Here is a 23,672-nt window from a genome sequence, read left to right on the forward strand (position 1 = left end):
TCTTAACTTCTTCACTAATGCTTTAGATTTCCTGGTTCCTCAAGGGGAAGGAGTTGCTCGTGTGAGCGTGTTAGCAAGCCTACCTTGGTGAGTGTGAAGTCTAAGTGGCAGAGAGAAACATCTTAAGAAAGTCTATTTCTTCTTTAAGTACAGAACCAGTAATATCAGAAACAGGCTTGGAAACAAAGAACAGGCTGAGTCCAAAATGCAATGGGAGTTTCCACATTCTTGCAACATGGCTCCAGATCAGACCCAGGCAGAGCACACACCAATTTATTTTGAAATGCAACATGTATCCGTCTTTTATGAGTATAACTTACCACTACATTAACAGATAAAAACAGCTTTCAAGTGCATGCATAGAAAGTTAAGCATAGTTTTTGAGCTCCTTATTTCTAAATATACAAAAAATACATTTAAATTATATAATTTTAGTGAATCAAAGACTTATAAAATTACAATTTTGGTTTTCACAACATAGAAAAAATACAAAATGACTATATATATGGTTGTATAATTTTTTACCCAAATTTCAAAGGAGCAGTGTGTGCTGACTTTGATGTTTTATAATAGTTTATCTGAAACTCAGAACTGAGTATGATTTTCAGGTTGGACCTCAGCAATGCCAGGCTTTTGATAGAAATGTAAAGCCAACACAAGTGAAAAGCAAGGCACAATCACCTCATCTGTCTGTCTGTCTGGGCATCGTCCATACCATTTGCTTTAGAGACTTTCCTGTCCAGGAGCACAGTGCCTTACTCCATGACTAACTCCATGGGGCCTTTGATGATTGTGGTCCCAACCTCAGCATGATGCAGATTAACAACACACATCTACAGAAGGCTGGCTGTGTACCTCAAAGGTTCCGTCCTGTTCACAGAGGGCCCCTGTGGAGATCTGAACTGCAGTCAGGTGGGTGCTGGGAGAATGCCGCCTGATTCTAGTTCTGACAGAATAGCCACTGAAAAGTACCTTATTCGCTCACACCTCATCAGATGTCACACCTGAGGAGGCTAGATGTTCTCAGTTATAAAAGAACATGATTACCTCAATGGAGAAATTAATTCATGTTAGGAATGTAGAATGAAAAAGACCTAAAAACCAGTTACCAAGAGGCATCTGAAGGATGCTCTGCTGTCTGCTCTATCTTGAAAGTTCATGTCAAGCGGACACTTGGGTTGAGACCCTTTTTGTGAGGGAAACTGGTGATTGTATTCTTATCTCTGCAGCTCAATTTGATGCAATTCAGCCAAGCAGACGTAGCAAGGAGGAAGGCAGGCCATAAGGGTCCCTTGGGCTGAATGACCTGCTTCTTACACCACCTTCTATGGCATTCCAATGCAATACACTAAAAAGGCTGATGAAACCCAAGTGGATTCTGTTTCACCAAAAAAAAAAAAAAAAAAAAAAAAAAAAAAAGAAGAAGAAGAAAAAAGGAAAAAAAGCAGTTTGGAGGAAGAAAAAGCTGGAAAAAATATTTCCCACATATTTGTCTATCAAATACCAGAATAGTTTTGGATTACAATACAGCAAGTCAAGAGAGCCGAGTTGAAGCGGAATTCTAATGTGCAGTTTGACAATAACTTATTACACACCTGCTTGCATTAGGTTTTCAGGCTCTTATGAAAATAGGCATTTGAAAATGTAATTTTCATTATATTCTTCTGAATGGAACAATTATATTCTAAATGACAATGGCAAGATTTTTTAAAGTCTTAAAAATAAACAAAAGAGGGGGGGATCAAGGGGGAGAGATCTTATTAAGAAGGTGCTGTTTAAAACGAGGGCACATCTAAACCTGGGCCTGGCATTTTTATCCAAACTGTGGAAGCAGCAGGCTGGGCAGGACCTCGGCTCTGCCCGTCTCCTTCTCCTCCAAACCTTTCCTGCCGGGGACATAAAATACACATGTGAGCAGGAAAGTTCTGTGAAGACGCTATCAGACAGGGCCTAGCCACAAGCAGATGGTAGCTGCTCTGACAGGTGGAGACAGTCCTACTTTTAGCTTTTCCTACAACATGTGCTGTCTCTGGACTTTTACAACGTGGTGAGAATTACACAGGAACACAATCAGGAAAGGTACCTAAACAGCAGAGTAAAAAATTAAAATAAAAAGTAAGTATAAATCTATTTCCGAGTGTCTTCTCTGGACCTTGGTGGCAAAACAACACTTTCCAAGTGCCCTCAATTACAGACTTCTTCCTTCTGTGTGCTGAGATGGGCTCTGAGTCTGTCAGGAAGAATCCCGCTGGTCAGTGTACACACATCCGTGCTCTGAGCAAAAGTACATGGAGGGTACTCAGCATCTCCCAGGCACCGAGCTTCCCCTTGTACCGTGGCTTGGTGGAGTCTGACTGAAGCAGAGCTCCACACAAGGGTCCTTATGGTTTACACAAGCTAAGTTCAAGTTCTCAGTGGCAGGCAGTAACAGCTCAATGGAAAACAAATGAAAGGCTTTTGGTGGTTTTCTGGTTACAGGCACTACCCAAAGCTTCATAGCCATATACATCTTCTAACTCGTTCACTAGACAGGAGGGTTACATCCTGGACAGAACTTCAGAGCATTCCAGAGCACAAAGTTTCCAGCATGCAGTCAAGCACTTTGAGAAGGGGAAGGTTAACTGCAGACTGCAACCTAGCTTCTGCTGCAAACCGGGCAGTCAGTCGGAGAGCTCCCTTGTCCCTCAGACTGCAGCTCTCGGCACTTGGTGTACACTCTGAACTGCCAGATAAATGGAGGACGTGGAGGAGACAGAGCGCCAACCCCCCTCTAGCGCCATCATAGGAACTGGGAACTTCTGGTCAGAGCATGCTGAACAGGACCAGCGAGGGTGCTTTATGGAACAGCCATTTGCATTTTTAATCTTTTTTATTTATATTTCTTATAAAATCCCAGGCCCATGTGACACTGGATTTTGGTTTTTATTTTGTTTTGTATTTAATATTTTAAAAATAGTTCTTACTGGGAACTCAAAAATTCTGCAGCATTTTTTGATCATTGAAAAGTTTGGTTTGGGGTGGTGTGGAGGGCTATTCAAACTTCTTGTGTTCTTCGGTATGAGAAAGGACCTTTCTTCTCTGGTGTATCATGTGGAAATACAACTGTGGGAAAACTGGAAGACAAGAAACAACAGTGGGTTAGCGGACCTCTGAACGCTCTGTCCACTCAAAGTATGCACCCTGATACTGACTACTGTCTCATCCAGTGGCCAATGGCAACAACACTACAGGAGAGGGAGGGACACACTGCTCTCTTCAGCTGAGGAAAGCCGTATGGAATGGAATGGCAGACACAGTCAAGGGACACAGGCCACCAAATAAAGTCATTGTTTGTGCTGGAGACTGAGAACAGAGTTCCTATCACTGAGCGATGCACCCTCCCTGCTGAAACTCTGCTTACCTTCATACTTATTCTGGTTAATTTCAGAACAACCAGTGAGAGACTTCTGATGGAGTCATTCCTACTTCAGAGGAGGAATGGTAGGCCCAAAGGGGTAAACAACACACATAGACTGTTTAGCCAGTCTTGGGGTATGGGTGAGAGCAAGAGGGGAGGTAGCAAATCACCCCACGGCACTTTCTGAGAAAGGTTGCTATGTGGATGACAAGAATGAGGAGGGAGAGGAGGGCTACAAACTCTGACTTAAAACATAACAAAGTAGTGTTGGGATGCACAAAAAGCCATTACAGAACGGAAGCCCGTATCTTGAACATCAGGTATGGGACAGTCTCCTGTTCTTGGTATTGATTCTTAAAAAATGGACTGCTTCCCTAGAGAATGTTTATTAAGTGGGTTGAAATTGTTGGCACTTAGCATATGAAACTAGGGATGTTGAAATACCCCCAACCAACACCTTTTCACCACAAATGCCCAGTGGAGAAGGGCTGGTTTGAGGAACCTGGCCTTTAGTCACCACACAGCTCATGTTCAGTCCTTTCCTCATTCCTCCTCTTCTCTGTGGGGCCATCTCTGTTTTTCCAGGTAGCCTGCATCTGAGGGCAGGTGGTTCCTATTACTGCCAGCTCTCCAGGGACCATCTCTTCCTTCTCAAATGGATTCCAACCTTACCACTTTTTGTTTTTTCCTGTTTTCTTTTGAGGCAGGGTTTCTCTCTGTAATTCTGGCTGTCCTGAAACTCAGAGATGTGCCCGTCTCTGCCTCCCAAGTGCTGGGATTAAAGACATACGTCACCACATCTAGCTCCAAGTTGATTAAAATTTCAGTGTCCCCACACAAAGCATGTCAAGATATGAGGAGGTAGCAAGAGTGTGGCCAATAGCCCCCAGGCCAAGCTGCCACTTGTACTACCAGTCACTGTGAGGAAGTCACAGAAAAGGCTCAGCTTATGCAGAGAATTCAGCAGTGACAGAACTATTTTGGTATGAAAGCCAGAAAATTTGACAAGCTCTATAATGTAAAAACTGGAAGTAAGGATATAATTAAGCCATAAGGAGTGCTAATTGTAAGCATTTAAAATGTGGGCCAGCCACAGTGCTAGCTTTTCCTCAGGAAAGGGGCTCTGAGCTAAGCTGGGGATGCCTTCCCTTCCCTGGCTGCATTTGTGCCTGCCTTTCCCACAGAGGGAGCTAATGTCCCAGGGGCTATTTGAGAGGTGAGAGGGTGGTACTGAGGTCTGTTCATTAGGCTCCTCAGTCTAAGAGGAAGAGCCCGAGTCCACCAGCAGAGTCATACTACAGAAATGAGGACATGTGTACACGGTGCGTGTGCAGAGGACAGAGGACACATTACAGGAGTTGTCTCTCATTAAACCATTCAAGTTTCAGAGATGCTGCTCAGGCTGCCAGGCTTGGCACCTTAACCTGCCGAGACACCTTGCTGGCCCAGGCATGGCCCTTTTCACTCTATTACAGTCTGTAGAGGCCCCTAGTGCTCCAGGTATGTGGATGTATATGGGAGGGGACACTGGATGTTCTTAGACTGTATTTTAGTTCCAGTGACTTCTTGGCAGCCAAAGCACTGATGCTTCTTTATCAGAATGACCACTGTGCTTAGGGCAAGCAATTCCTGACCTAAGTAACTACATCCAGCCATGCTGATAGAAGCCTTGGCAATATTAACCTGAATAAGCAGCTGAGAAATCTATCATCTTGTATTGGGCCTGAACTAGAAAGCAGAAAGCAGGAGGAGGAAAGAGTCAAGACTAGGAAAGCGAAGCTCTGTGGCTGGAGACACAAGTCAGCTGTTCAAAGCACATGCTTCTATTGCTGAGTTTGGTTCCCAGCACCATGTGGGGCAGGTAAAAGCATCTTTAACTAATTCTAGTTTCAGAGAACCAGATGCTGGCCTTCTTAGGGATATGAATATGTACTTATGTACATACATATGCCCCATCATAATTAAAAATGAAGCTTAGCTGCCTTAGCAGAGGTGCTGGCTAAGTGGGTCTGACGATGAGTGTGATCTTTAGATCACATGGAAAGAGAGAACTGTCTCTTTAAACTTGTCCTCTGACCTCCACATGTGTACTGCGATACGTGTGCACTCATATATATATCCTCCTAACAAACATAAATGAAAACAAAGTCAATCAGAGTTCTAGGGCTGCAGACACAGGCTAGTGGGAGAGGATATGCCCAAGGCCCTGTGTTAATTTCTAGTAATCCCACTACTCAAAAAAGAATGAGGGCAGAGTTCTGAAATAGGCCTGTGCTTGATTCTCTCTCCCTGAAGGTCAAGATGGAAAACCCCACTGGTTGGCTGTGTTTTCTAGCAGGGGCCCCAGTGTCATGGAGGGCTGCTGTGTCTGACTGGACAGTCAGTCTAGGGCAGCAGGAAGTCCTGGCAAGGACACTTTGGGAACTGTTCCTGAAATAAAGGGCTGGCCAGCAGCTGGACTCTGGAGCGTCAGTGTAAAGTCCCCGCAGAGGTGTGAGTGTGTGAAGCCTTCTCTGCCCTTTCTAGTCATTCAGAGTGGGACATATCTCCTGCTTATCAGAATAGAAACAAATACTGAGGTGCCCATGGGGGTGCTATTCTCAGAGTAGTAAAATCACTGCTGTGCCTTGCTGCTCTTGAGCTGAGAAAACTAAGCTCCAGGGAGCAAATGTGGAAAGGTGAAGAGCCGTGTGTCTGTGTTACGTACACCTTTACTCTTCCAGATTTGCCTTTTGTTTCAACATCCAGCATGTTTTCTGAAGAGAAATGGCTGTTAGTCACCAAGGTTTCATCATTAAGGGAAGGTTTTAGTGATGAATAGAGTGGAACTGAATCATAAAGCAGGACTGTGTCCAAGAATTTCTCCAAGATAAATGTTAGATGCAATCTGGACAGAATTCTTTTTTTCTTAACAATGCGTAAAATGCAGTTTTCTATAGAGGGACACAAACATGTCATTTATGATGGTTAGGGTGACTCACTCAGATAATGCTGGGGCTAAAAAAATAAGGTGTATCCCTGTTTGAACTTAGTGGGGCTTAGGGGAAACTAAGAATTATAGTGACTACAGTACAGTGAAATGAGCTTGGTATGTCCTTGGGTCTAACAAAGTCTTTTTGGAATACAGAAATCAACCAGAGGAGGTACAACTGAGCAGAATCCGAGAAAAAGACACACTCCTGATGATTAGCAACCAGAATTCCCTGACAGCACCGTCGACAGTGCCCTTTCTGTTCTGCCCCTGTGCATGCAGAAGTACATTTGATTTTCCGTACATTTAAGTCATCAGAGGTTCTATTAGAATAACTGGAAGCAACACTGAAGGGAACACTGTGTCCTATTCTGAGGGTTTTGTGCTCAACAAGAAAATGAGAAATGTAGAAAACCAATATATCTGTTTTATTTTGTTATTTGTTTTTGGTCAGCTACTGATGCCTTAAAGTGAAGTGAACATGCCTATTTTGATATACTGAGCAATGCAAACATCTCTTTACAATGTTTTTCACAAACCATAATAAAGCAATTCTGAAGAGACAGAAAAATAAAGCTACGGTAAGGCTGTCAGTGGTTTTCTGTTCTCTCCTTAGTACTTAGCCTAACACAGGAGTGACCCGCACACTGAGAGGGATACATACTGCATCTCCACAGAAAAGGGCTCATCTTTATTCAATTACTGCCAGAGTAATTTCCCTCTGAAAGTCAGTGGTCAATAAAAACCAAAGCATCTCCATATACGTGATTTATACTACACAGAGAGCAAAGACGTAACTGTAGTTACCACAGAGCTGACCTTTATCACATAAATATACTCACGTGGAATGTAGGAGATCATGATCAGAATCAGGAATGCATGGTAGTCAAAGGAGAAGTTGTATTTGTTAGGTAAGCTGATGGAGTACAGGCCAGCCTGTCGGACAAAGGGCAGAGCTGCGTATATTGTGAGCAGCTCTCCTGTCACTCCCATTGGGTATAGCACGATGAAAAGCGTGTACCTGAAACAGAGCACAGCCCTGATTGCATGCTCAGAGCATGTTTACAAGCACCGCCTTCTCAGAAAGCTCATGTCTGCAGCTCCCATTGCCCATTTATATTCAGCCTTTAGACTTCAGGTTTTGAAAGGGGCCACTGTAGGTCCCAAGTTTTTCCAAATGTTTTAGAGCAAAGGAAATGTGTCAAGTCAACCTCGAAACTTGGCTCCTTCAGAACATGCAGCTTTAGAACAATGGAGGTAGAGTAGGTGCGTTAAACTATAGTTAAACTATAGCAAGGGCCTTCCCTGTGGGGCAGAGAAGAAAAAGGAGCAGGTATCCAGGAATTCATAAGGCATGTCAAGCTGCATGTGGACTGAAGAAAACAGCACATTACACAACTATATTCTGCTATTTCCCAAATGCCCATACAAGCTACTGTGAAAATAAAATCTTGACTAATTTTAACATTAAAAAATTCCTAATAGCTTTGAATTTTACAAATCAAAACCACACTAATAAAATACTATTTTATGAGGTTCACGCAATTATTTTCATTTTTACAAAGCTTTATCTCTTTTAAAAGCATTCAGAGGGAGTGGGAGAGAAGGCTCAGAGGCTAAGGGCACTTGTTGCTCTTGCAGAGGACCAGGGTTCACTACCTAAGCACACACATGGTGGCTCCAACCACCCATATAATTCCAGTTCCAAGAGATCCAAAACTCTCTTGTGACCTCTGCAGGCAGCAGGCATGTACGTGACACAGAAACACACCTGTAGACGACACACTAATACACATCTGAGGCATCATGGTCCCTGTAGAAATCTTCAGCTCGGATTTAAGAAAACAACTTGTTTAGGGTTCAAGATTAACCTGGATTAAGCTTCCAGGCATAAAAATCTGCTGGGAAAGAAGTCATATTGCCTGTTGCCAACCTAGATCATTAGGCAAAAGAACTGTCCATAGACCAAAGAATTCTCTGAGAACAAAGCCAAAGCTCAGCCCTCAAGTGTCCCCACAGACAAACAGCCTTTATGGTGGCAGTACTGATGGCAGTGCAAGTTGGTTGGGAGTTGTTATGCTTTCCTTTCCCCCCACCTCCCCCAAATATAGTCTATTAAAAAAAAAAAAAAGAACAAAAGGCTCATGTCCCTGAAATGTTGGAAAGTGAATTGCTCAATCACTAAACTCACAAACGGTGTAGTAATTAACTGTCTTCTTTTTAGGAATGGGGTGTCTTAGCGTCAAAGTCAGTTTAGACCTTTCTGCTCTGTTCTCCTCACCCCTCAGTTCTTTGCACAAAAATCACAACTGGATAAACAGTTGTGCCATCAGCCTTTTGTCCAAGTCATAATTAAATTTTGTCATTGTTATTGAGACCAGAATCTCATTCTGTGGCCAGAATTTGTGGCAATTTTCCTGCCTCAGCTTCCCAAGTTCTGGGATTACAAAGAGATGAATCACCATGCCTGAATTCATTCTTCCTTCCTTCTTTCTTTGTTTCTTTCTTTAATGTGAGTAAATGCACTGTTCCTCTTTTCAGACCCACCAGAAGAGGGCATCAGATCCCATTACAGATGGTTGTGAGCCACCATGTGGTTGCTGGGAATTAAACTCAGGACCTATGGAAGAACAGTCAATGCTCTTAACTGCTGAGCCATCTCTCCAGCCCCACGTGCCTGGATTCTTAATATTACTGGTAAAAATAATCAAAGTAAAATAAAACTTATAAGCTGAGAAAACCATGTAATGTTTGTTATTAAGTAAAAATGACCTTGAGAATCATAGTTTCTTGACAAAGCAAGAGTGGGAGATGTAGACATGGACCAGAAATCACCACAGTGGAAAAGTTCATCAGCTAAACTGAATAAGAACAAAAACAGATACTATATTACATCTCTGTTGGATGACTTAACTGAAAAGGAAAGATTTTAATAAAAATAATCTAAGTAAAATATAAAGACCTTAGAATAGTATTTCTGTAGATAAAAGTCAAGACCCTTCTGGTAAAATCCCTCCATCCTATCCAACTTTAGTTTTAGGAAGCTTGAGGCAATATTCAGGCAATAAAGGACAAATACGGTGTGGGTCCTCAGAAAATCAGTGCTTGTATGTACTTCCTTACCTGGCCCATTTGATGATGTAAGGCAGATGGTTTAATAGGCTGAATGTGTAAAACGAGTAACGGATAATTTCCGTAATTGTCCAGGCAATAACAAACAGAAGTACACTGTCTTCACCCTGCACCTGGAGAAAAAGAAAAAAGATGTAAGAGCAAACAAAGGAACGTTCGGATAGAGCCGTTTTATAATGTGCATAACCTGCAGAGCTGCACAGCCACAGTGACCTAGCTGTCCTCAATGGCTGCAGCACATCTTAGAGAGGGCTTGCTGATCAAAGACACAGTACCTATAACAGTTCTGCAGAGGCTCCTGACAGGAGACTCATCTTGTGGATTGGTAGGAGCTGCTGGGAAGGGAACGGATGAGCAAGATCCCTCAGGAAGAGACAACTACAGCAAGTGTCTTTGCTGTGCTGATAAGGAGACAGTGAGGTGGTGGGAGTCAGAAGTAGGCAGGCAGAGGAGGAGGCTGGGAGGACAATCGGGTGGGAAGCCTGGGATCCATCACCAAGAGTCTGAGTGCAATTAGTGTGACAGCTGGGAATCTGAGGACATTTCCAGAATGCAAATGTGAGGATTAAAGTTCAGGTGACGAACTTAAGGGAAGAGGTACAGACCATCTACCAGGTAGGTGCTCATGCTGGTCACTGATGACATCTTCCTCAGACCCAGGCTCACGCCCTCTGTGAGAAGACAAGCCGCCTTCTCACTTACAGTAAATACCTAGAACCAGAAGCATGTTGATACTGCCTGTTCTTATGCTGGAAAAAGGATTACCCTAGTGAAGTCCCCTTACGTGTTTGATAGGTGCTGTATCAGGGGAATTTATGGCTGTAAACAAAGACTCCAGCACCCTTCCACCTTACTATAGCTGAATTTATAGTAATCCTTTGTGAGCAAAACCCAACAGACAAGCTTGTACTGAGATCCACTTCTGCTTCCCATGTCCTTCATGGTTGGCGAGTTGGCTATGAGTTAGAAGTCCTACTAAGTGAACTAAGCAGACTACTATGTGCTGATTTCTGTCTCATCCCAACCCCTAGTGACAAAGGTGCAGTGTTCCTGACTTCACTTTTGCTTCTCTCCATCTGCAGAGCCAACAGTTTTCAGCACTTCCATTCTTTCTCAGAAAGTGTACATGGAGTGATCCACCTACACAGTGAAGTAAGTAGTCATTTACATAGCTATTAACTAAATTGCTCTGACAAAGAACTTCATAAATGCATGGTTACTATTCTCTAAAAATAATAAGAATTTCATACTGTCAAGAGCAGGAGTACTTTTTGCTTTCCTGGTGCTTTTCTATTAGCCACGGTAAGGCCAGAGCCAAGTAAGTGCCTTTAAAGCTCATACTGAGGGCCGAGTCTGCCATAAAGCTTTGCTTAAAGCCCATGGATACCAAATTTTAAGTTTATAGGATGTGTAGCTTTTCATGGACTTTGTAACCCTTGTTATCTGACAGTGATGTACAGTTTCTATAGATTTATTTTATTAGTATGATTTATTACAGCTATGGCTAAAACCTGGCTTAAAGACTTTTGACTCCAGTGTTCTATACTCCCCATCTTGGAAGCTGAGTGTGTGCTTTTCACAGGAAAAACCTTTACAACTATCTGTGAAGTAAAGGGATTCAACCTACTCAGCTCACTCTAAGACTCAGTTCCTTTCTTAATATCTAATATTGCTTTGCATCATCTTAGTGGCCTGCATGTAGATGGGTACTAAATATGCAGACAAACCCCAAACTTCTCACTTTGACCTGGCCAAGCAGGTAGTTTTTACACTTACTCTTTCAAAGGTCGGGATTAGGGAAATGGCCATGTTGTACAATTCTAACTTCAGATCAATAGTAAGATGGGATTTGGAGAGGTAGAGAGATAGCTTAGAGGTTAAGAGTATTTCCAGGGGACCTACTTTGTGGCTTGCAATCACCCTAACCCCAGTTTCAGAGGATCTGATGCCATTTTTTGTCCTCTGTTGTCACAAGGCACACACATGGTACATAAACATACATGCAGGCAAAACACCCATATACATAAATTTAAAACAAGAAGAGATTTGAATAAAGTCAGAGGTAAATCTTTCTGATTTGTAGAAATTATTTAACAACAAAAACCAAGACAAAATGTAATGGATTAAAATCAACAAGAGCACCAATAAGGCCTGACTTGGTATCAATCTGTAGGTCATGTCACAGCAGCATTAGTCACAGCAGTCAAAAAGTGGATAAAAGCCACGTCCATCAATGGGTGAATGTATCAACAACTGCATGCATCTATGTGCACACACATAAGAAGGAATATTATAAAGCCTTAAGAAAACTCTCACATTTGTTACAACATGGATGAATGAACCTTGAAGATTATTATCAGTTAAATATGCCACTTGCAAAAGGACAAACACTGTTTGATTCCACTCGCATGCAGCATGTGAGTGTTCAAATTGAGAGATAAGAAAAGTAAAGACAACGCTGCTTGGAGCTGGGCAGAAAAGCGGGAGGAGTACTGTTGTTTAACTGGAGTCTCAGTTTGGGAAGTTGAAGAAAATTCTGTGGCTGGAAGGCAATCATGGGAATGCACTTCAAGTAACTGTATTGTACGCTCAACAATGACCAAAAATGGCAAATGTCATATATATTTCACCATAATAAAAATAAGTTAAAAACTTAATTATGTCAAAGTCAACGTAAAGAAATATAATGTCTTATATAATTCAACAGCAAAATAGCTTCAGTATAGACTAAAAAATACTCTGGCTCATGAACCCAGGAGATGGGAGCCAACAGGGTATGAGGACATAAACCACATGTTCAGCACTCAGCCTCTTACTACTACAGTCCTGTCCCCACGGCTACATTCTAAATAGATCAGAGTCTGTCAAAAGAATGCTTGAGCTAACTGGCAGAGCTTAGGCGGGAAAAGGAAACAGAGGGCATGTAAGAAGGACACCATTAATATGAGACTAATGGATAAAGGCAAAAGGAATAAGATGTTGGTCTGAAATCAGAAAACCAACATCAATGACTAGCTGGCCAAAAATACCTGCTACCTTCTAAAGCTGCAGGATCCTGGGCCTTGGACTTAAATCTACAGTCTCTCACCAAGGAAGAATCCTACAGAATGGGTGAGCTGGGTGGGGAGCTGGCAAGGGTGTCTGTGCAGTGCCTTGGAAAGGAACTGAATAGCCTTCACCTAGAAAGTCACTGGACAGACTAGCATCATGAGATCCAGTCCCAGCGGGGGCTGGAGGAAGGAGATGGGGAGGAAGCAGGGTGGGTGGGACCAGACTATTTATTCTTTCTTGACAGAAAAGTCTTCAGCAGACCATGCCCTACTATTTAGCTTTCTCAGATCCAATACAGATCTGGTCCTAGGGCTGCGTGGAATTAATGCCTCTTACACTGGATGAAAATGTACTTTTTGTTTTTGAAAGCAAGAGTTGGGACAATTATTCCAACATGCGGGGAGCCTCCTATCTATTAGGGGGTAGCAATTAAATGATTAATAGCTTCATGAAGTTCTTTTAGACTAGTGTGGCTTAGGAAGGGATTTTGAGAAGGCAAAGGACAAGTATTTTAAAAAATCCAGCTCAGTTCTCTTTATTTGTTTTGGAGACAGCGTAACCCTGGAGAGTCTAGGATTCACTAACAGCCAGGCTGATGTCAAATTTGTCATTGTCTTCCTGCCTTTGCCTATGTGCTGAGAGTGGGAGAGCCATAACCAGCAACTGAGCTATTTCAAATTAAGAAATAGAGATGTACAACTTTATTATCGAGACTAAGAGGAGCTCGTTGAATATACAGAGGTCAAGCTGGTGTCTGCATAGATGGAGCCTTCACCCTACATTCCCTTTTGTGTGGGAAGGTATACTACAGGCTGCCAAAAGAGAAACCCAAACACCAAATCTTCAACTTATCTGTTCTGACTACAGGATGTGCTGGAGCAATGGTAGCATAGAACTTGTGGGAGTGGCTAAGCAGTATCTGGTTTAACTTGAGGCCCATGTTACAAGAGGGAACCCACTGTCTGGATGGTCAGGAAACTAGATACTGAACAGCCCAGAGACCTAGGGTAGAACCAAACACAATCGGTCAAACAAAAGCACAAAGAATGAAATGATTACTAATGACATTCTCCTACACTCATAGGTAAGTGCCTTGTCCAGCTGCCATCCAAGAGGCTTCCTCTGGCAGTAGATGAAACTGGGTGCAAAGACCCAAAGCAAGACATTATTCGGAGAGAGTCTAAATTGGAGGTGTCTATCTGTCCCTCCCTGTGGGGCCTGAGGAATCCCATGGAAGAGGTATGGAGGATCCCAGAAGGACTTGGCCCACTGACTCAGCTAAGTAGGGAGCACAGCAGACTGAAATAGCAAGCTCAGGGCCTGTAGAGGTCTACACAGCAGGTCCTCTCTTATAGCCATGGCCGTTAGCTTGCTGTCTTCGTGTGGCTTCTAACAGCAGGAGTGGGTGTATCTCTCTTCACTCTTTTGCTTCTCTTGAGACTCTTCTTGTTAGATTGCCTTGTCTAGTTTCAGTATGAGGGCCTTAGTCTTGTCTTACTTTTTCTTGTTTTGTCACGTTTGGCTGTTGTCTCTTGGAGGCCTGTCCTTTCTGAAGGGAAACCAAGGGGGAGTGGATCTGGAGGAGTGGAGGAAACTGTAGCCAGGATGTACTGTATGAGAGAAGAATCTTAAAAAAAAAGATTAAGAGATGTACAGCTGAGTATGGGGTATACACTTAAATCCTAGCACTCGGAAGACTGAGGCAAGAGGATCCTGGATTTCAAGTCAGCCTACGTTACACAGCAACATTTAAAAGTGTGTGTGTGTGTGTGGGGGGGTGCACACAAATATTCATGGAGTGTCACAACTCGTAACTGTGAAAAAAGTTTAAACAGCTGAAATATCTAGTAACAGGGGACATATAATACATATTCATACAACAGAATATGAGTCAGCAACATGAAGGAAGGCAATCAGTGTGTGCTACAACAGAGGAGCTAAACAAACCAGCAAAGACATTTGCCACGCTGTAAAGAAGCCGACTATAAGTAGCCACTGTCTAGAAATGGGCAAATTTGGCGACAAAAAGTGATGGCTAGAGGCTGGGAGCACCAGTTAACTATAGAAGGGCACAAAGCATCATCTTAAGTGACAGAATGTTCTAAAACTAGATTAAGGTATGTTGTTTGCACAACTTGCTAAATTTGCCAAAAAGTAGTGGTTACCTAAAATGGTGAATTTTTAAAAATTACAATTAATTTTAAAAATTAATAGTTTAAAAACAAGGTTTTCTATAAATAAATAATACTGACTTTTAAGGGGGGAAGGGGTCACATGAGGCAAAGGGGAGAAAGGGTGACAACTGGGATTTATTAAGGCTTAGAAAGGACAGAGAGCAGGGTAGGACAGGCATCCACAGATGTCTTTTTTCTTAAACACAGGGTTTCTAGCCTCTCTATATAGCTGAGGATGACCTTGACTTTCTGGTCTTTCTGTCCACACATCTTGGATCTGGATTACAGGCATGCGCCACTATACTGGTTTATATTGAGAGCTTTGTACATGCTAGGCAAACAATGTTAACTGAGCCACTTCCCTGTCCCCCGAGTGTCTTACAGGCAGCTGTTTCTCAGAGATGCATGTTCATAATGAAGGCACATAGAGGGTTAGCAGAGGTACCTCACTGGTGCAGTGTGCTAGATCCCACTGCACACCACAGGCACTGGCTCCTATCCCTGATCTGAAGCCAGGAAGGAGGTATCGTGTAGGTGGCTTGTGTGGTTTAGCCAAGGGAGTTTACATAGAAATCCAAGCTGGAAAAACAAATGGGCACAGGAGAAAAACCTTTACACACAAATAGCATCATATGTCTGACTTTAAAAGCACGGAACTGTCAGCGCATGGAAAGCTGTCACTTTTGTTACATGCAAAGAAAGACAGATGGTGCACACAGGCAAGCTGCTATTACAGAAACCCCATTCTTCTTAGTACTTCGAGGTCTGCTGTTTATCACTCCATTTATGTCAAAGAACTTCTGAGACCAAGCTATGGCAAGCCTTCTTTTTTCTTCTTAACATCCCTTCCCCTGGGAAGAGAGAAGACAGGAGGGAGGAAGTGATGTGATACGGTTACAGTAAAATATGGGATGGGACTAGAACACCATGCACATGTATCTTAGCCTGTCCAAACAGACTGCCCACCCTAGACAATGAAGACAATTCCCTCCCAGCTGCAGAGGATGAAGGCTGCACCAGGGTGGCAGTGTGACAGCTGTGTTGGGAGCTTCTCTTGACTTGTGGGTAGCTACCTTCCTGATGCAGCCTTACATGAAGTTGGAGAAGGGAGCTTTTTGGTATTCTATAAGGATACTAATTCTTTATAACTCAGCTAAATGCAACTGTCCTCCAAAGGCTCCTGTCCACATAGCATCAACACTAAGATCATGTCTTCAACACAGGCATCTGGACAATGCATTTGACCTGTGTGCAGGGACAGGGCACTATGTGGCCTAAAGCAATGTTCTAAGCCAAATATTTTTCTTTTAAGAAGCCCTATAGAGTAAATAATTTGGGTTGTGCATGACATAAAAACTTAAAAAAAATCTTGGTTGCTTTTTATACTCCTTAAAAAATGTAATACAGCCAGGTATGGTGGCACATGTCTCTAATCCCAGCACCCAGAAGACAGAGGTAGGTGGATCTCTGTGAGTTCAAAACTAGCCTGGTTTACATAGTAAGTTCCAAGACAAACAAGACTATGTAGTGAGGCTGTCTCAAAAAAAAAAAAAAAAAAAAAAAAAAAAAAAAAAAAAAAAAATTGGGGAGTGGTGGCACATACCTTTAATACCAGCACTTAAGAGGCAGAGCTGATGTCAACCTGGTCTAGAGTGAATTCCAGGATAGCCAGGGCTATTACACAGAGAAACTCTTTCTCAAAAATACCAAAACAAAACAAAAAGCAACCCAACTCAAACCAATCCCACCAATTTGGCTCATCAGCTAACCCTTATAATAGGTTCATCAAACTTCTCAACTTTGTGCCCGTCCTATGACCCCTCTGTACCACACAAATAGTATCTTTCTCCAGCATTCCTTGGAACGGCTGAATCTGAAGGACTGAAGTACAGTCAGTATGATTTTCTTGTTTGATAAGTGTGTCCTGAGGTCATAATCTAAGTGATAAACTAGAATGCACACCTAGAGTGTAAAACCCCCAAGTGCTGCACTTTTGTAAGGTGGATGCTTACATCAGAGTCACCACATACAAGTCACCAGCAATAGTCTGTTCAGCTATATTTTGTGATCACTGCTGTCCTGACCAAAATGATGGTCTATGACACAGACTATGTCTACAGCCAACACACTGTGGGGAAAGGAAGTATTTATGCAAGACCATGCATAGGTCGGCTGCTCACATCAGAGCATCTTAGGATCCTGTGCCTACTGTGTGTGTTCCTCTTTGATAAAAAGATGAATGCTTATTCAACTTCTTTGCTTACTCTTTTCAATGCTATATAGGCAACAATAAAGCTATTGTATCGATGGTCTGAGCTCTTATACACCAAGTGCTTCTGTACATAAACTGCCTCACAGATTCCCATCTTACAATGAAAGTAAAGCTCTGAAAATCCAACCTTAACCTTCAACATTTCTAATATGCCTTTTTGGTTCTGGGCCATACATGTATGAAATAAATGGTTAGTGTGGTTGGGAAACTAGGTACTTGGAATAAAGAAATAGCTAACTGAGTAAATAAGCCAACTAAGAAAAAGAGGCTTCTGGCTGGAGAGATGGCTCAGTGTTAAGCACTTGCTACTCTTGCAGACAATGGGCTTTCAGTTCCCAGCACCCATATGGTGTTCTAGTTCCAGAGAATCTAGATGCCCTCTTTTGGTCTCAGATAGCTACACAGACACAATGACGAATGCACATGCACACACACACACACACACACACACACACACACCTACTTTAGGCTTCCTGCTCTTGATGGAGATATTTGCAAAGATGAAATGAGAGCACTAGACTCAAGCATTGGAGGAATCAGTCTAACCTCAAAACATATACATATATTCACATGCACATACAAGTTAGCTACAGAAGTACTTTTAAATGTAAGTGCATGTATGCATATATACAGGGAAGTATGCCTTAGTTTTCTATACAGAACACATCAGCAATCAATAGCATCTCTAGAGCTGTAAGCTCTTCAACTGCTCAAACTCCAATTCTTTTTAAAGTGCAATTTTAAATTAAAAAAATCATGTTTTGATCAAATTATTTCTCCTCCTAGATACTCCTACCTACCTAACCTCATGTTCTTTCTCTCTTAAAGACAAACAAAACAAACAACATACCTAAACCCCAACCCAAAAGACAAAAAAGCATACAAAACCCCATGGTCTGACTTATACTGGTTAACCATTTCTGAGCATAGGGCCTGCCCTGGATTGTGTCACTTCATTGGCCAAACTGACTTTCTGTCTGTCTCCCAGCAGATATCAGCTGTGAATAATACCTTCTTGGTTAGGGGTTGGCATTGTGCTCACTGTCCTGCATGTGGGGATTTTCAGACCCTAATTCATTCATTCATTTGCTCTTTCTTTCTTTCTTAAACAAAGATCCATTTGTCTCTGTTCTTAATTTTTTAAAGATTTATTTATTTTTTTATATGTGTGAGTACACTGTCGTTGTCTTCAGACAAACCAGAATAGGGCATCGAATCCCATTAAAGATGGTTATGAGCTACCATGTGGTTGCTGGACCAGAACCACTGGAGGAACAGTCAATGCTCGTAACTGCTGAGCCATCTCTCCAGCCCCAGACCATGATTAATACAACTCTCCACCAGAAGGGACCTGGACTTCTTAGTAAGTGGCTCTTGCAAAGGCAGGGAAGTATAAGGTAAGTTTGGGAACTTTTCACTTCATAAGGTATGCATATGGAAGTAAGAGGAAAGAACCAGGAAGCTGCCATGCTACCTCCCAAGGAGCACAGAGGACCATTTTTGTAGGTTTCCTACCAAAAATGCATGGCTTGAATTGTTATGAGGAAACTGGATGGATCTAGGTTGGAGGCCACTATAAAGTATGCTCTTGAAAACTGTTAAGGATGTGAGCACAGGGTGCACATGTCAAAGATGGAGGGGCTTTCTAGACTGAGGCCTGACAGGTGACATAAACACCTGTTACCTTACCTCCTGTTGTGCTTAGCATAGTACCTGAGGCAGACAGCACACCTCCTTGTATATACACATGTGTGCATGCATATGCAGATACATCTAGAGTATGTATATATCTATATTGTTTGTACATGCATGCACTGTTTGGAAAGTTAGTGAAGTGTGCATGGGCCTCATAGAATAGGTAAGAGGACTTTCTTATCTGGAGGGCTACATACAGGTACTAAGTACACGATTCCCACACCTAAGTATTTGAAAGCAAGAGAATGTCATGCATACCTTACTCTCAAGGTTCAGAATAAGAAAAACAATGATGCACATACACACATATATAAACAATGGATGTAGTAAAATGCCAAGGTGAAAGATCTGAGGTATAGGTATACAGCTCACTGTATTGTTGTGACAACTTTTCTGTGAGTTTGAAATGATTTCAAAATAAAAACATTTCCTTTTTCTTTGGTAAAAATTTTCACCAACTACCATGAAATCATTTTAGTAAGCACAAAGAACACAATAATTTCTATGTGAAAAATTAATTAGAAATATTAGGACTGAACTGAGGGCTCAGTGTATGCTAGGCAAGCACTGTATCACTGAGAACATCTTTTGAAAAACATCTCAGGGGCTGGGCATGGTGGTGCACACCTTTAATCCCAGCACTCAGGAGGCAGAGGCAGGCAGAGTGAGCTCCAGGGCAGTCAGGGGTACATAGTGAGACTGTCTCCAAGAAATAAAATAAAACAAAGTATAAAATCCATCTGGCTGTAAGCTGTAGGGGGTGGCTCACACTAGGAAAAGAACAAAAGGACAAATAAGACTCCTAGAGCAAGTTGGCTAGTGAGACCAGCCATATCGGGGAAATCTGGGTTTGACTGAGAAGCTCCCTCAAAAGAGTAAGTTGGACAGAGATTGAGGAAGACATGTTGACCTGGGACCTCCACGTGCAACTGGAAATGCATCCACCCATACTGGCACACTTGTATGTACACACATATTGCAAACACACATACATACACACCACACATATAAGAAAAAAGGGAAAACAACTCATATCTGTTGTGGGACAGAAGCAGGAAGATTGCTATAAGTCTGAGTTCAGTCTGGTCTTTCTAGTAAGTTGTAGACCAGTTAGAGCTATATGGTGAGACCTTGTTTCAAAAACTACAAGGTTCAGTGAAATGGCTCAGCAGGTAAAGGCGCTTGCCACCAAGGCTGAAGACCTAAGTTGACCTCTGAAACCCTACATCGTGGAAGAAAAGAACTGACATCCCCAAGTTGTCCTCCAAGCAGCTCTGCTTGCATCTACATACTCAAGAGATAAATGAATAAAGACGAAAACCAAAGAAAATCTCCAAAATAAGCAAGTACCCTAGAAGTCAATTCAGAAGGAAATATAATCACTACCAGGCTTGTACACTGTTTAGAAGAAATAAGGCACCAGAATATGCTGGATAGGCAGGTTATGAAATAGTCTTAGGAAAGACAAGAACATGTATTAAAGAAAACTTATCAACATGGGTCTTTGAGAAAGACTAACAGGTTGAAGGCTGGCCCTGAGCTATGCTATCATTTTTACTGTCTGAGAGAATAAAAACCCCAAGGGCAGGTCACAAACTTGCTTTGAAGAAGGGCTAGCCTAGTTAGAAGCCAAAATCAAATTCTTAATAAATGCTTTAGATTAGGATAATAATCATGATTATGATAATGATAGTTCCCATTAGCAGGGATAATTATTCCTTAAGCAGGATAAAAGTAATTATGTAGAAAATTTCACCAGTTACTGTGAAACTATTTTAATAAGTATAAAGAACATATTACTTTCTATGTGAAAAGTCAATTATATTTCTGCTAGAAAGCTCGGGACATAGAAAAGGCTTCGAAACTGTTACATGGACTGTCATCACCACACTGTCTTGAAAGGATTGGGCTATATAATTGCTAGTATGTAATCAACACATTAGTTCACTGGATCCTTTAAAAGGGCTGCTCTGAGTACTTTGTATATGTTAACTCCCAGTGGAGTGTGGGAGATGGGCGTGGCTCATTGGGTTGGGGCAATTGAGCAGGACAAGGGGTCAGAGCACTATCTATCCATGCCTGGTTGTGTTGTGGTCTGCCTGATGTGGCTGGCCTGTGCTAGACTGCAGTCCTTATGAGGACAGGAACTGCATTTCTCCTTGTCTGCAGCCCAGCCGGAGGATGCTAAGGCCTTGGACTGACCCTTAGCCAGTTACACAGGCTGAAGGACTAGGACAGAGAACACAAGGACAACCTCCATCCTTTCTTTAACTTGAATACAAAAGTAACTGACTTAGTTGTTTATTTAAAAATGTATCCTTAGTAAAATATAAAAACACAGATAAGGTGGTTTAAAAACAGACATTTGGATTCTTTATCTTTTAACACAACAATTTCATATACTTTATTCTTTATGATTAAACCCATTACAGGATACATGATAAGCCAGAAAATACCTTTTTTGTTTATTTGTTTGAGATAGGGTCTTGATACATAGTCCTGGTTATCTTAGAACTTACTATATAGACCAGGATGGCCATTGCAGAGATCTACATGTCTCTACCTCTTGAGTACTAGAATTAAAGGCATGTGCCAACATGTCTGGCTAAAATACTATTATTTTTAATGGAAAACATGAACTAAGTAATTTTTAAAAACCACTGTTTACTCCATTTACAGGTGAGAAAAATGTGTTGCTATTCACACACATTTTTAAAAAAATTATAGTGACAAAGGAAACTGATCAAAACATTCTTACCATTGTAACACAATAACTAAGGGCTCTTCTCTTCTTTGTCTTCCCCCTCCTCCTTCTTCTGGCAGCAATTTGAGACACAGTCTCATTATATAGCCCAAGTTAGTCTCAAACTTAGAATCCTCCTGTCTCAGCCTCCAAAATGTTAAGATTACAAGGATGAACTACCATACCCAGCCCAGGACAACATTTGCTATTTTGTATGTGTGGGTGTTTTGCATGCATGCCTGTGTAGCATGTGTATATACTATCTATAGAGGGCAGCAGCAAGCTTCAGGTCCTCTGAGACTGGAGTTACAGAGAGTTGTGAGCTGCCATGTGGGGGCTGGGTATTGAGCTTGCGTCTTCTGGAAGAGCAACCAGTGCTCTTAATCACCAGCCATCGCTCCAGCCTGGACGACTTAACAAATAAACAAAACCAAGGAAAAGATTTTATTTATTGTGTGTGTGTGTGTGTGTGTATGTAGGTGAGAGGAGAACTCCCAAGTATCAGTTCTCTCGATACCATGTAGGGCCCAGGTGGTGGGTAGGTAGCCTTTACTCACTAAGCCACATCATCAGCCCAGTGGGTTACTTTAGATGTGGATGGTGATCTTGGTCTACCAAGTCACTCTGTACAAAGTCAACTTTTCTGAACAGAACATGCACTAAGAAAAACAATAGGCATGCATTCAACAAGCAACTCACAATCAATCCTGCATTATGGCATACATAGCCAAGCATGCAGCTCTGAATATTCAAGTATTCCATTTGTCTAGCTTATGGCTTTCTATGTGTCCAGCCCATTTTCTAGAATGTATGAAAGTATCAAGAAGTACTTTAAGTTGGCTAGCCTTATCACAATGTCACTGTGTCTGGTTCCAACTGCAACTCTGGAAGGCAAAAGACCTTCAAGACTTCTTAGAAGCACTTCTTAGAGCAAGTTACCCTCTCTGAATCTTGGTTTTCTCATATGGAGACTTTTGCCTTTGGAGTCATACCACGGCTTTCACTGGCTACTGGCCTTTGATAACACTTTCCCTTAGTCCTAGTTGAGTCTCCTACTTCCAACGAGTGTTAATGACTGCAACGCTTTCACACAGCTCTCACCCTCAGTACAGCCTGTGTGCGAGATTCTATCAGAATGGGGTCATATCTAATCCAATAAGTATCTTATTAACTAAGGTATCCGTAAGAACAGCAACAATAGCTCAAAGGACAACATTCCCAGCATAAGGTTGCTGTGATACACTGGGGTACACTTACACCACAGCCTGCCAGCTGTCCTTCCCAAGGGGCAAGGGCCTTATCACTGTCAGAAATATAACATCTGGATGCTAGATCTGGATACAGCCAATGGAATCATATATGTAAATAATTATTCTGCGCAGTGTAGTAAGTGCACAAGTTTCAAAAAATAGGAAGTACAAACAAAAGCTCTCGGAGCAGAGATAAAAACAGTACCCAGTGGTCTCTGTCCATGGATGTTCTGTTTGGATTTGTACAGTGTGTTAAAATATTTCAATTAGGTTTTTTGTTTTTATTTTTTAATCGGGAGATTCCATATTTTAATGTGAAATTTAATGTCTGGATTTTTGCCTTTTTCTAAGAAACTCAGACTGGATCTGGCAATGACTAGTTGAGGCACACACTGGCTGCTTTTATGAGGTGGCTTACACTCACCAGTCCTTACGTCACCAGCTGAGCCTTGACTCCAGATGGTAAGGTAATGCAGTGGAGCACACCTGAAAAGCTCTAGGCTCTCCAGAACTACACAGTGCATTTTCTCTTCAAGTCATAGACTCAAGAGATGGCCCTTTATAGTGGACACAGTAAGACAGACATCAGCACTGCTGACCCAGTCAGACAGACAGACACCAGCACAGACGGAAGGCAGGACACAAAACTTTCAAACTCAGGCTATTTTGGTAGAGCCAGAGCAAAAGGTAAAAGGGAGAAGCAGAGAAACTGTCAAGTTCAAAACAAACATTTATGGCAGCAATCTGAAAAGAACAAAGTTAGTTTCCCCATTTTAGGCAAAGCAGGCCCTGCGTGCACACACACACACACACACACACACACACACACACACACACACACACACACACACGTATCAAGTCCATCTTACCAGGGTTTTATACCAGACTTGTAAGGGTCCTCTCTGGAAAATGCAGACACTTAGTAATATGCCTTACTTCTTTCATGATACATAACCACATATGATGGCAGTTTGAACATGGGTGTTC

The 23,672-nt window shown here is 42.0% G+C and overlaps 1 protein-coding gene across 1 annotated transcript in view; it reads right to left on the reverse strand.

Annotated features, from left to right (window-relative positions):
* Positions 1-324: 324 nt before the first annotated feature.
* HACD2 (3-hydroxyacyl-CoA dehydratase 2) overlaps positions 325-23,672 on the reverse strand; it is a 93,005-nt gene continuing 69,657 nt past the window's right edge. The window contains exons 5-7 of the mRNA XM_080918668.1: positions 9,492-9,613; positions 7,211-7,389; positions 325-3,113 (exon numbers count right to left, since the gene is read on the reverse strand). Of these exons, the coding sequence (XP_080774794.1) occupies positions 3,031-3,113; positions 7,211-7,389; positions 9,492-9,613 (384 nt within the window). The 3' untranslated portion in view covers positions 325-3,030. The remainder of the gene's footprint in view (positions 3,114-7,210; positions 7,390-9,491; positions 9,614-23,672) is intronic.

Source organism: Micromys minutus, assembly GCF_963924665.1.
Source record: "Micromys minutus genome assembly, chromosome: 7".
NCBI lineage: Eukaryota > Metazoa > Chordata > Mammalia > Rodentia > Muridae > Micromys > Micromys minutus.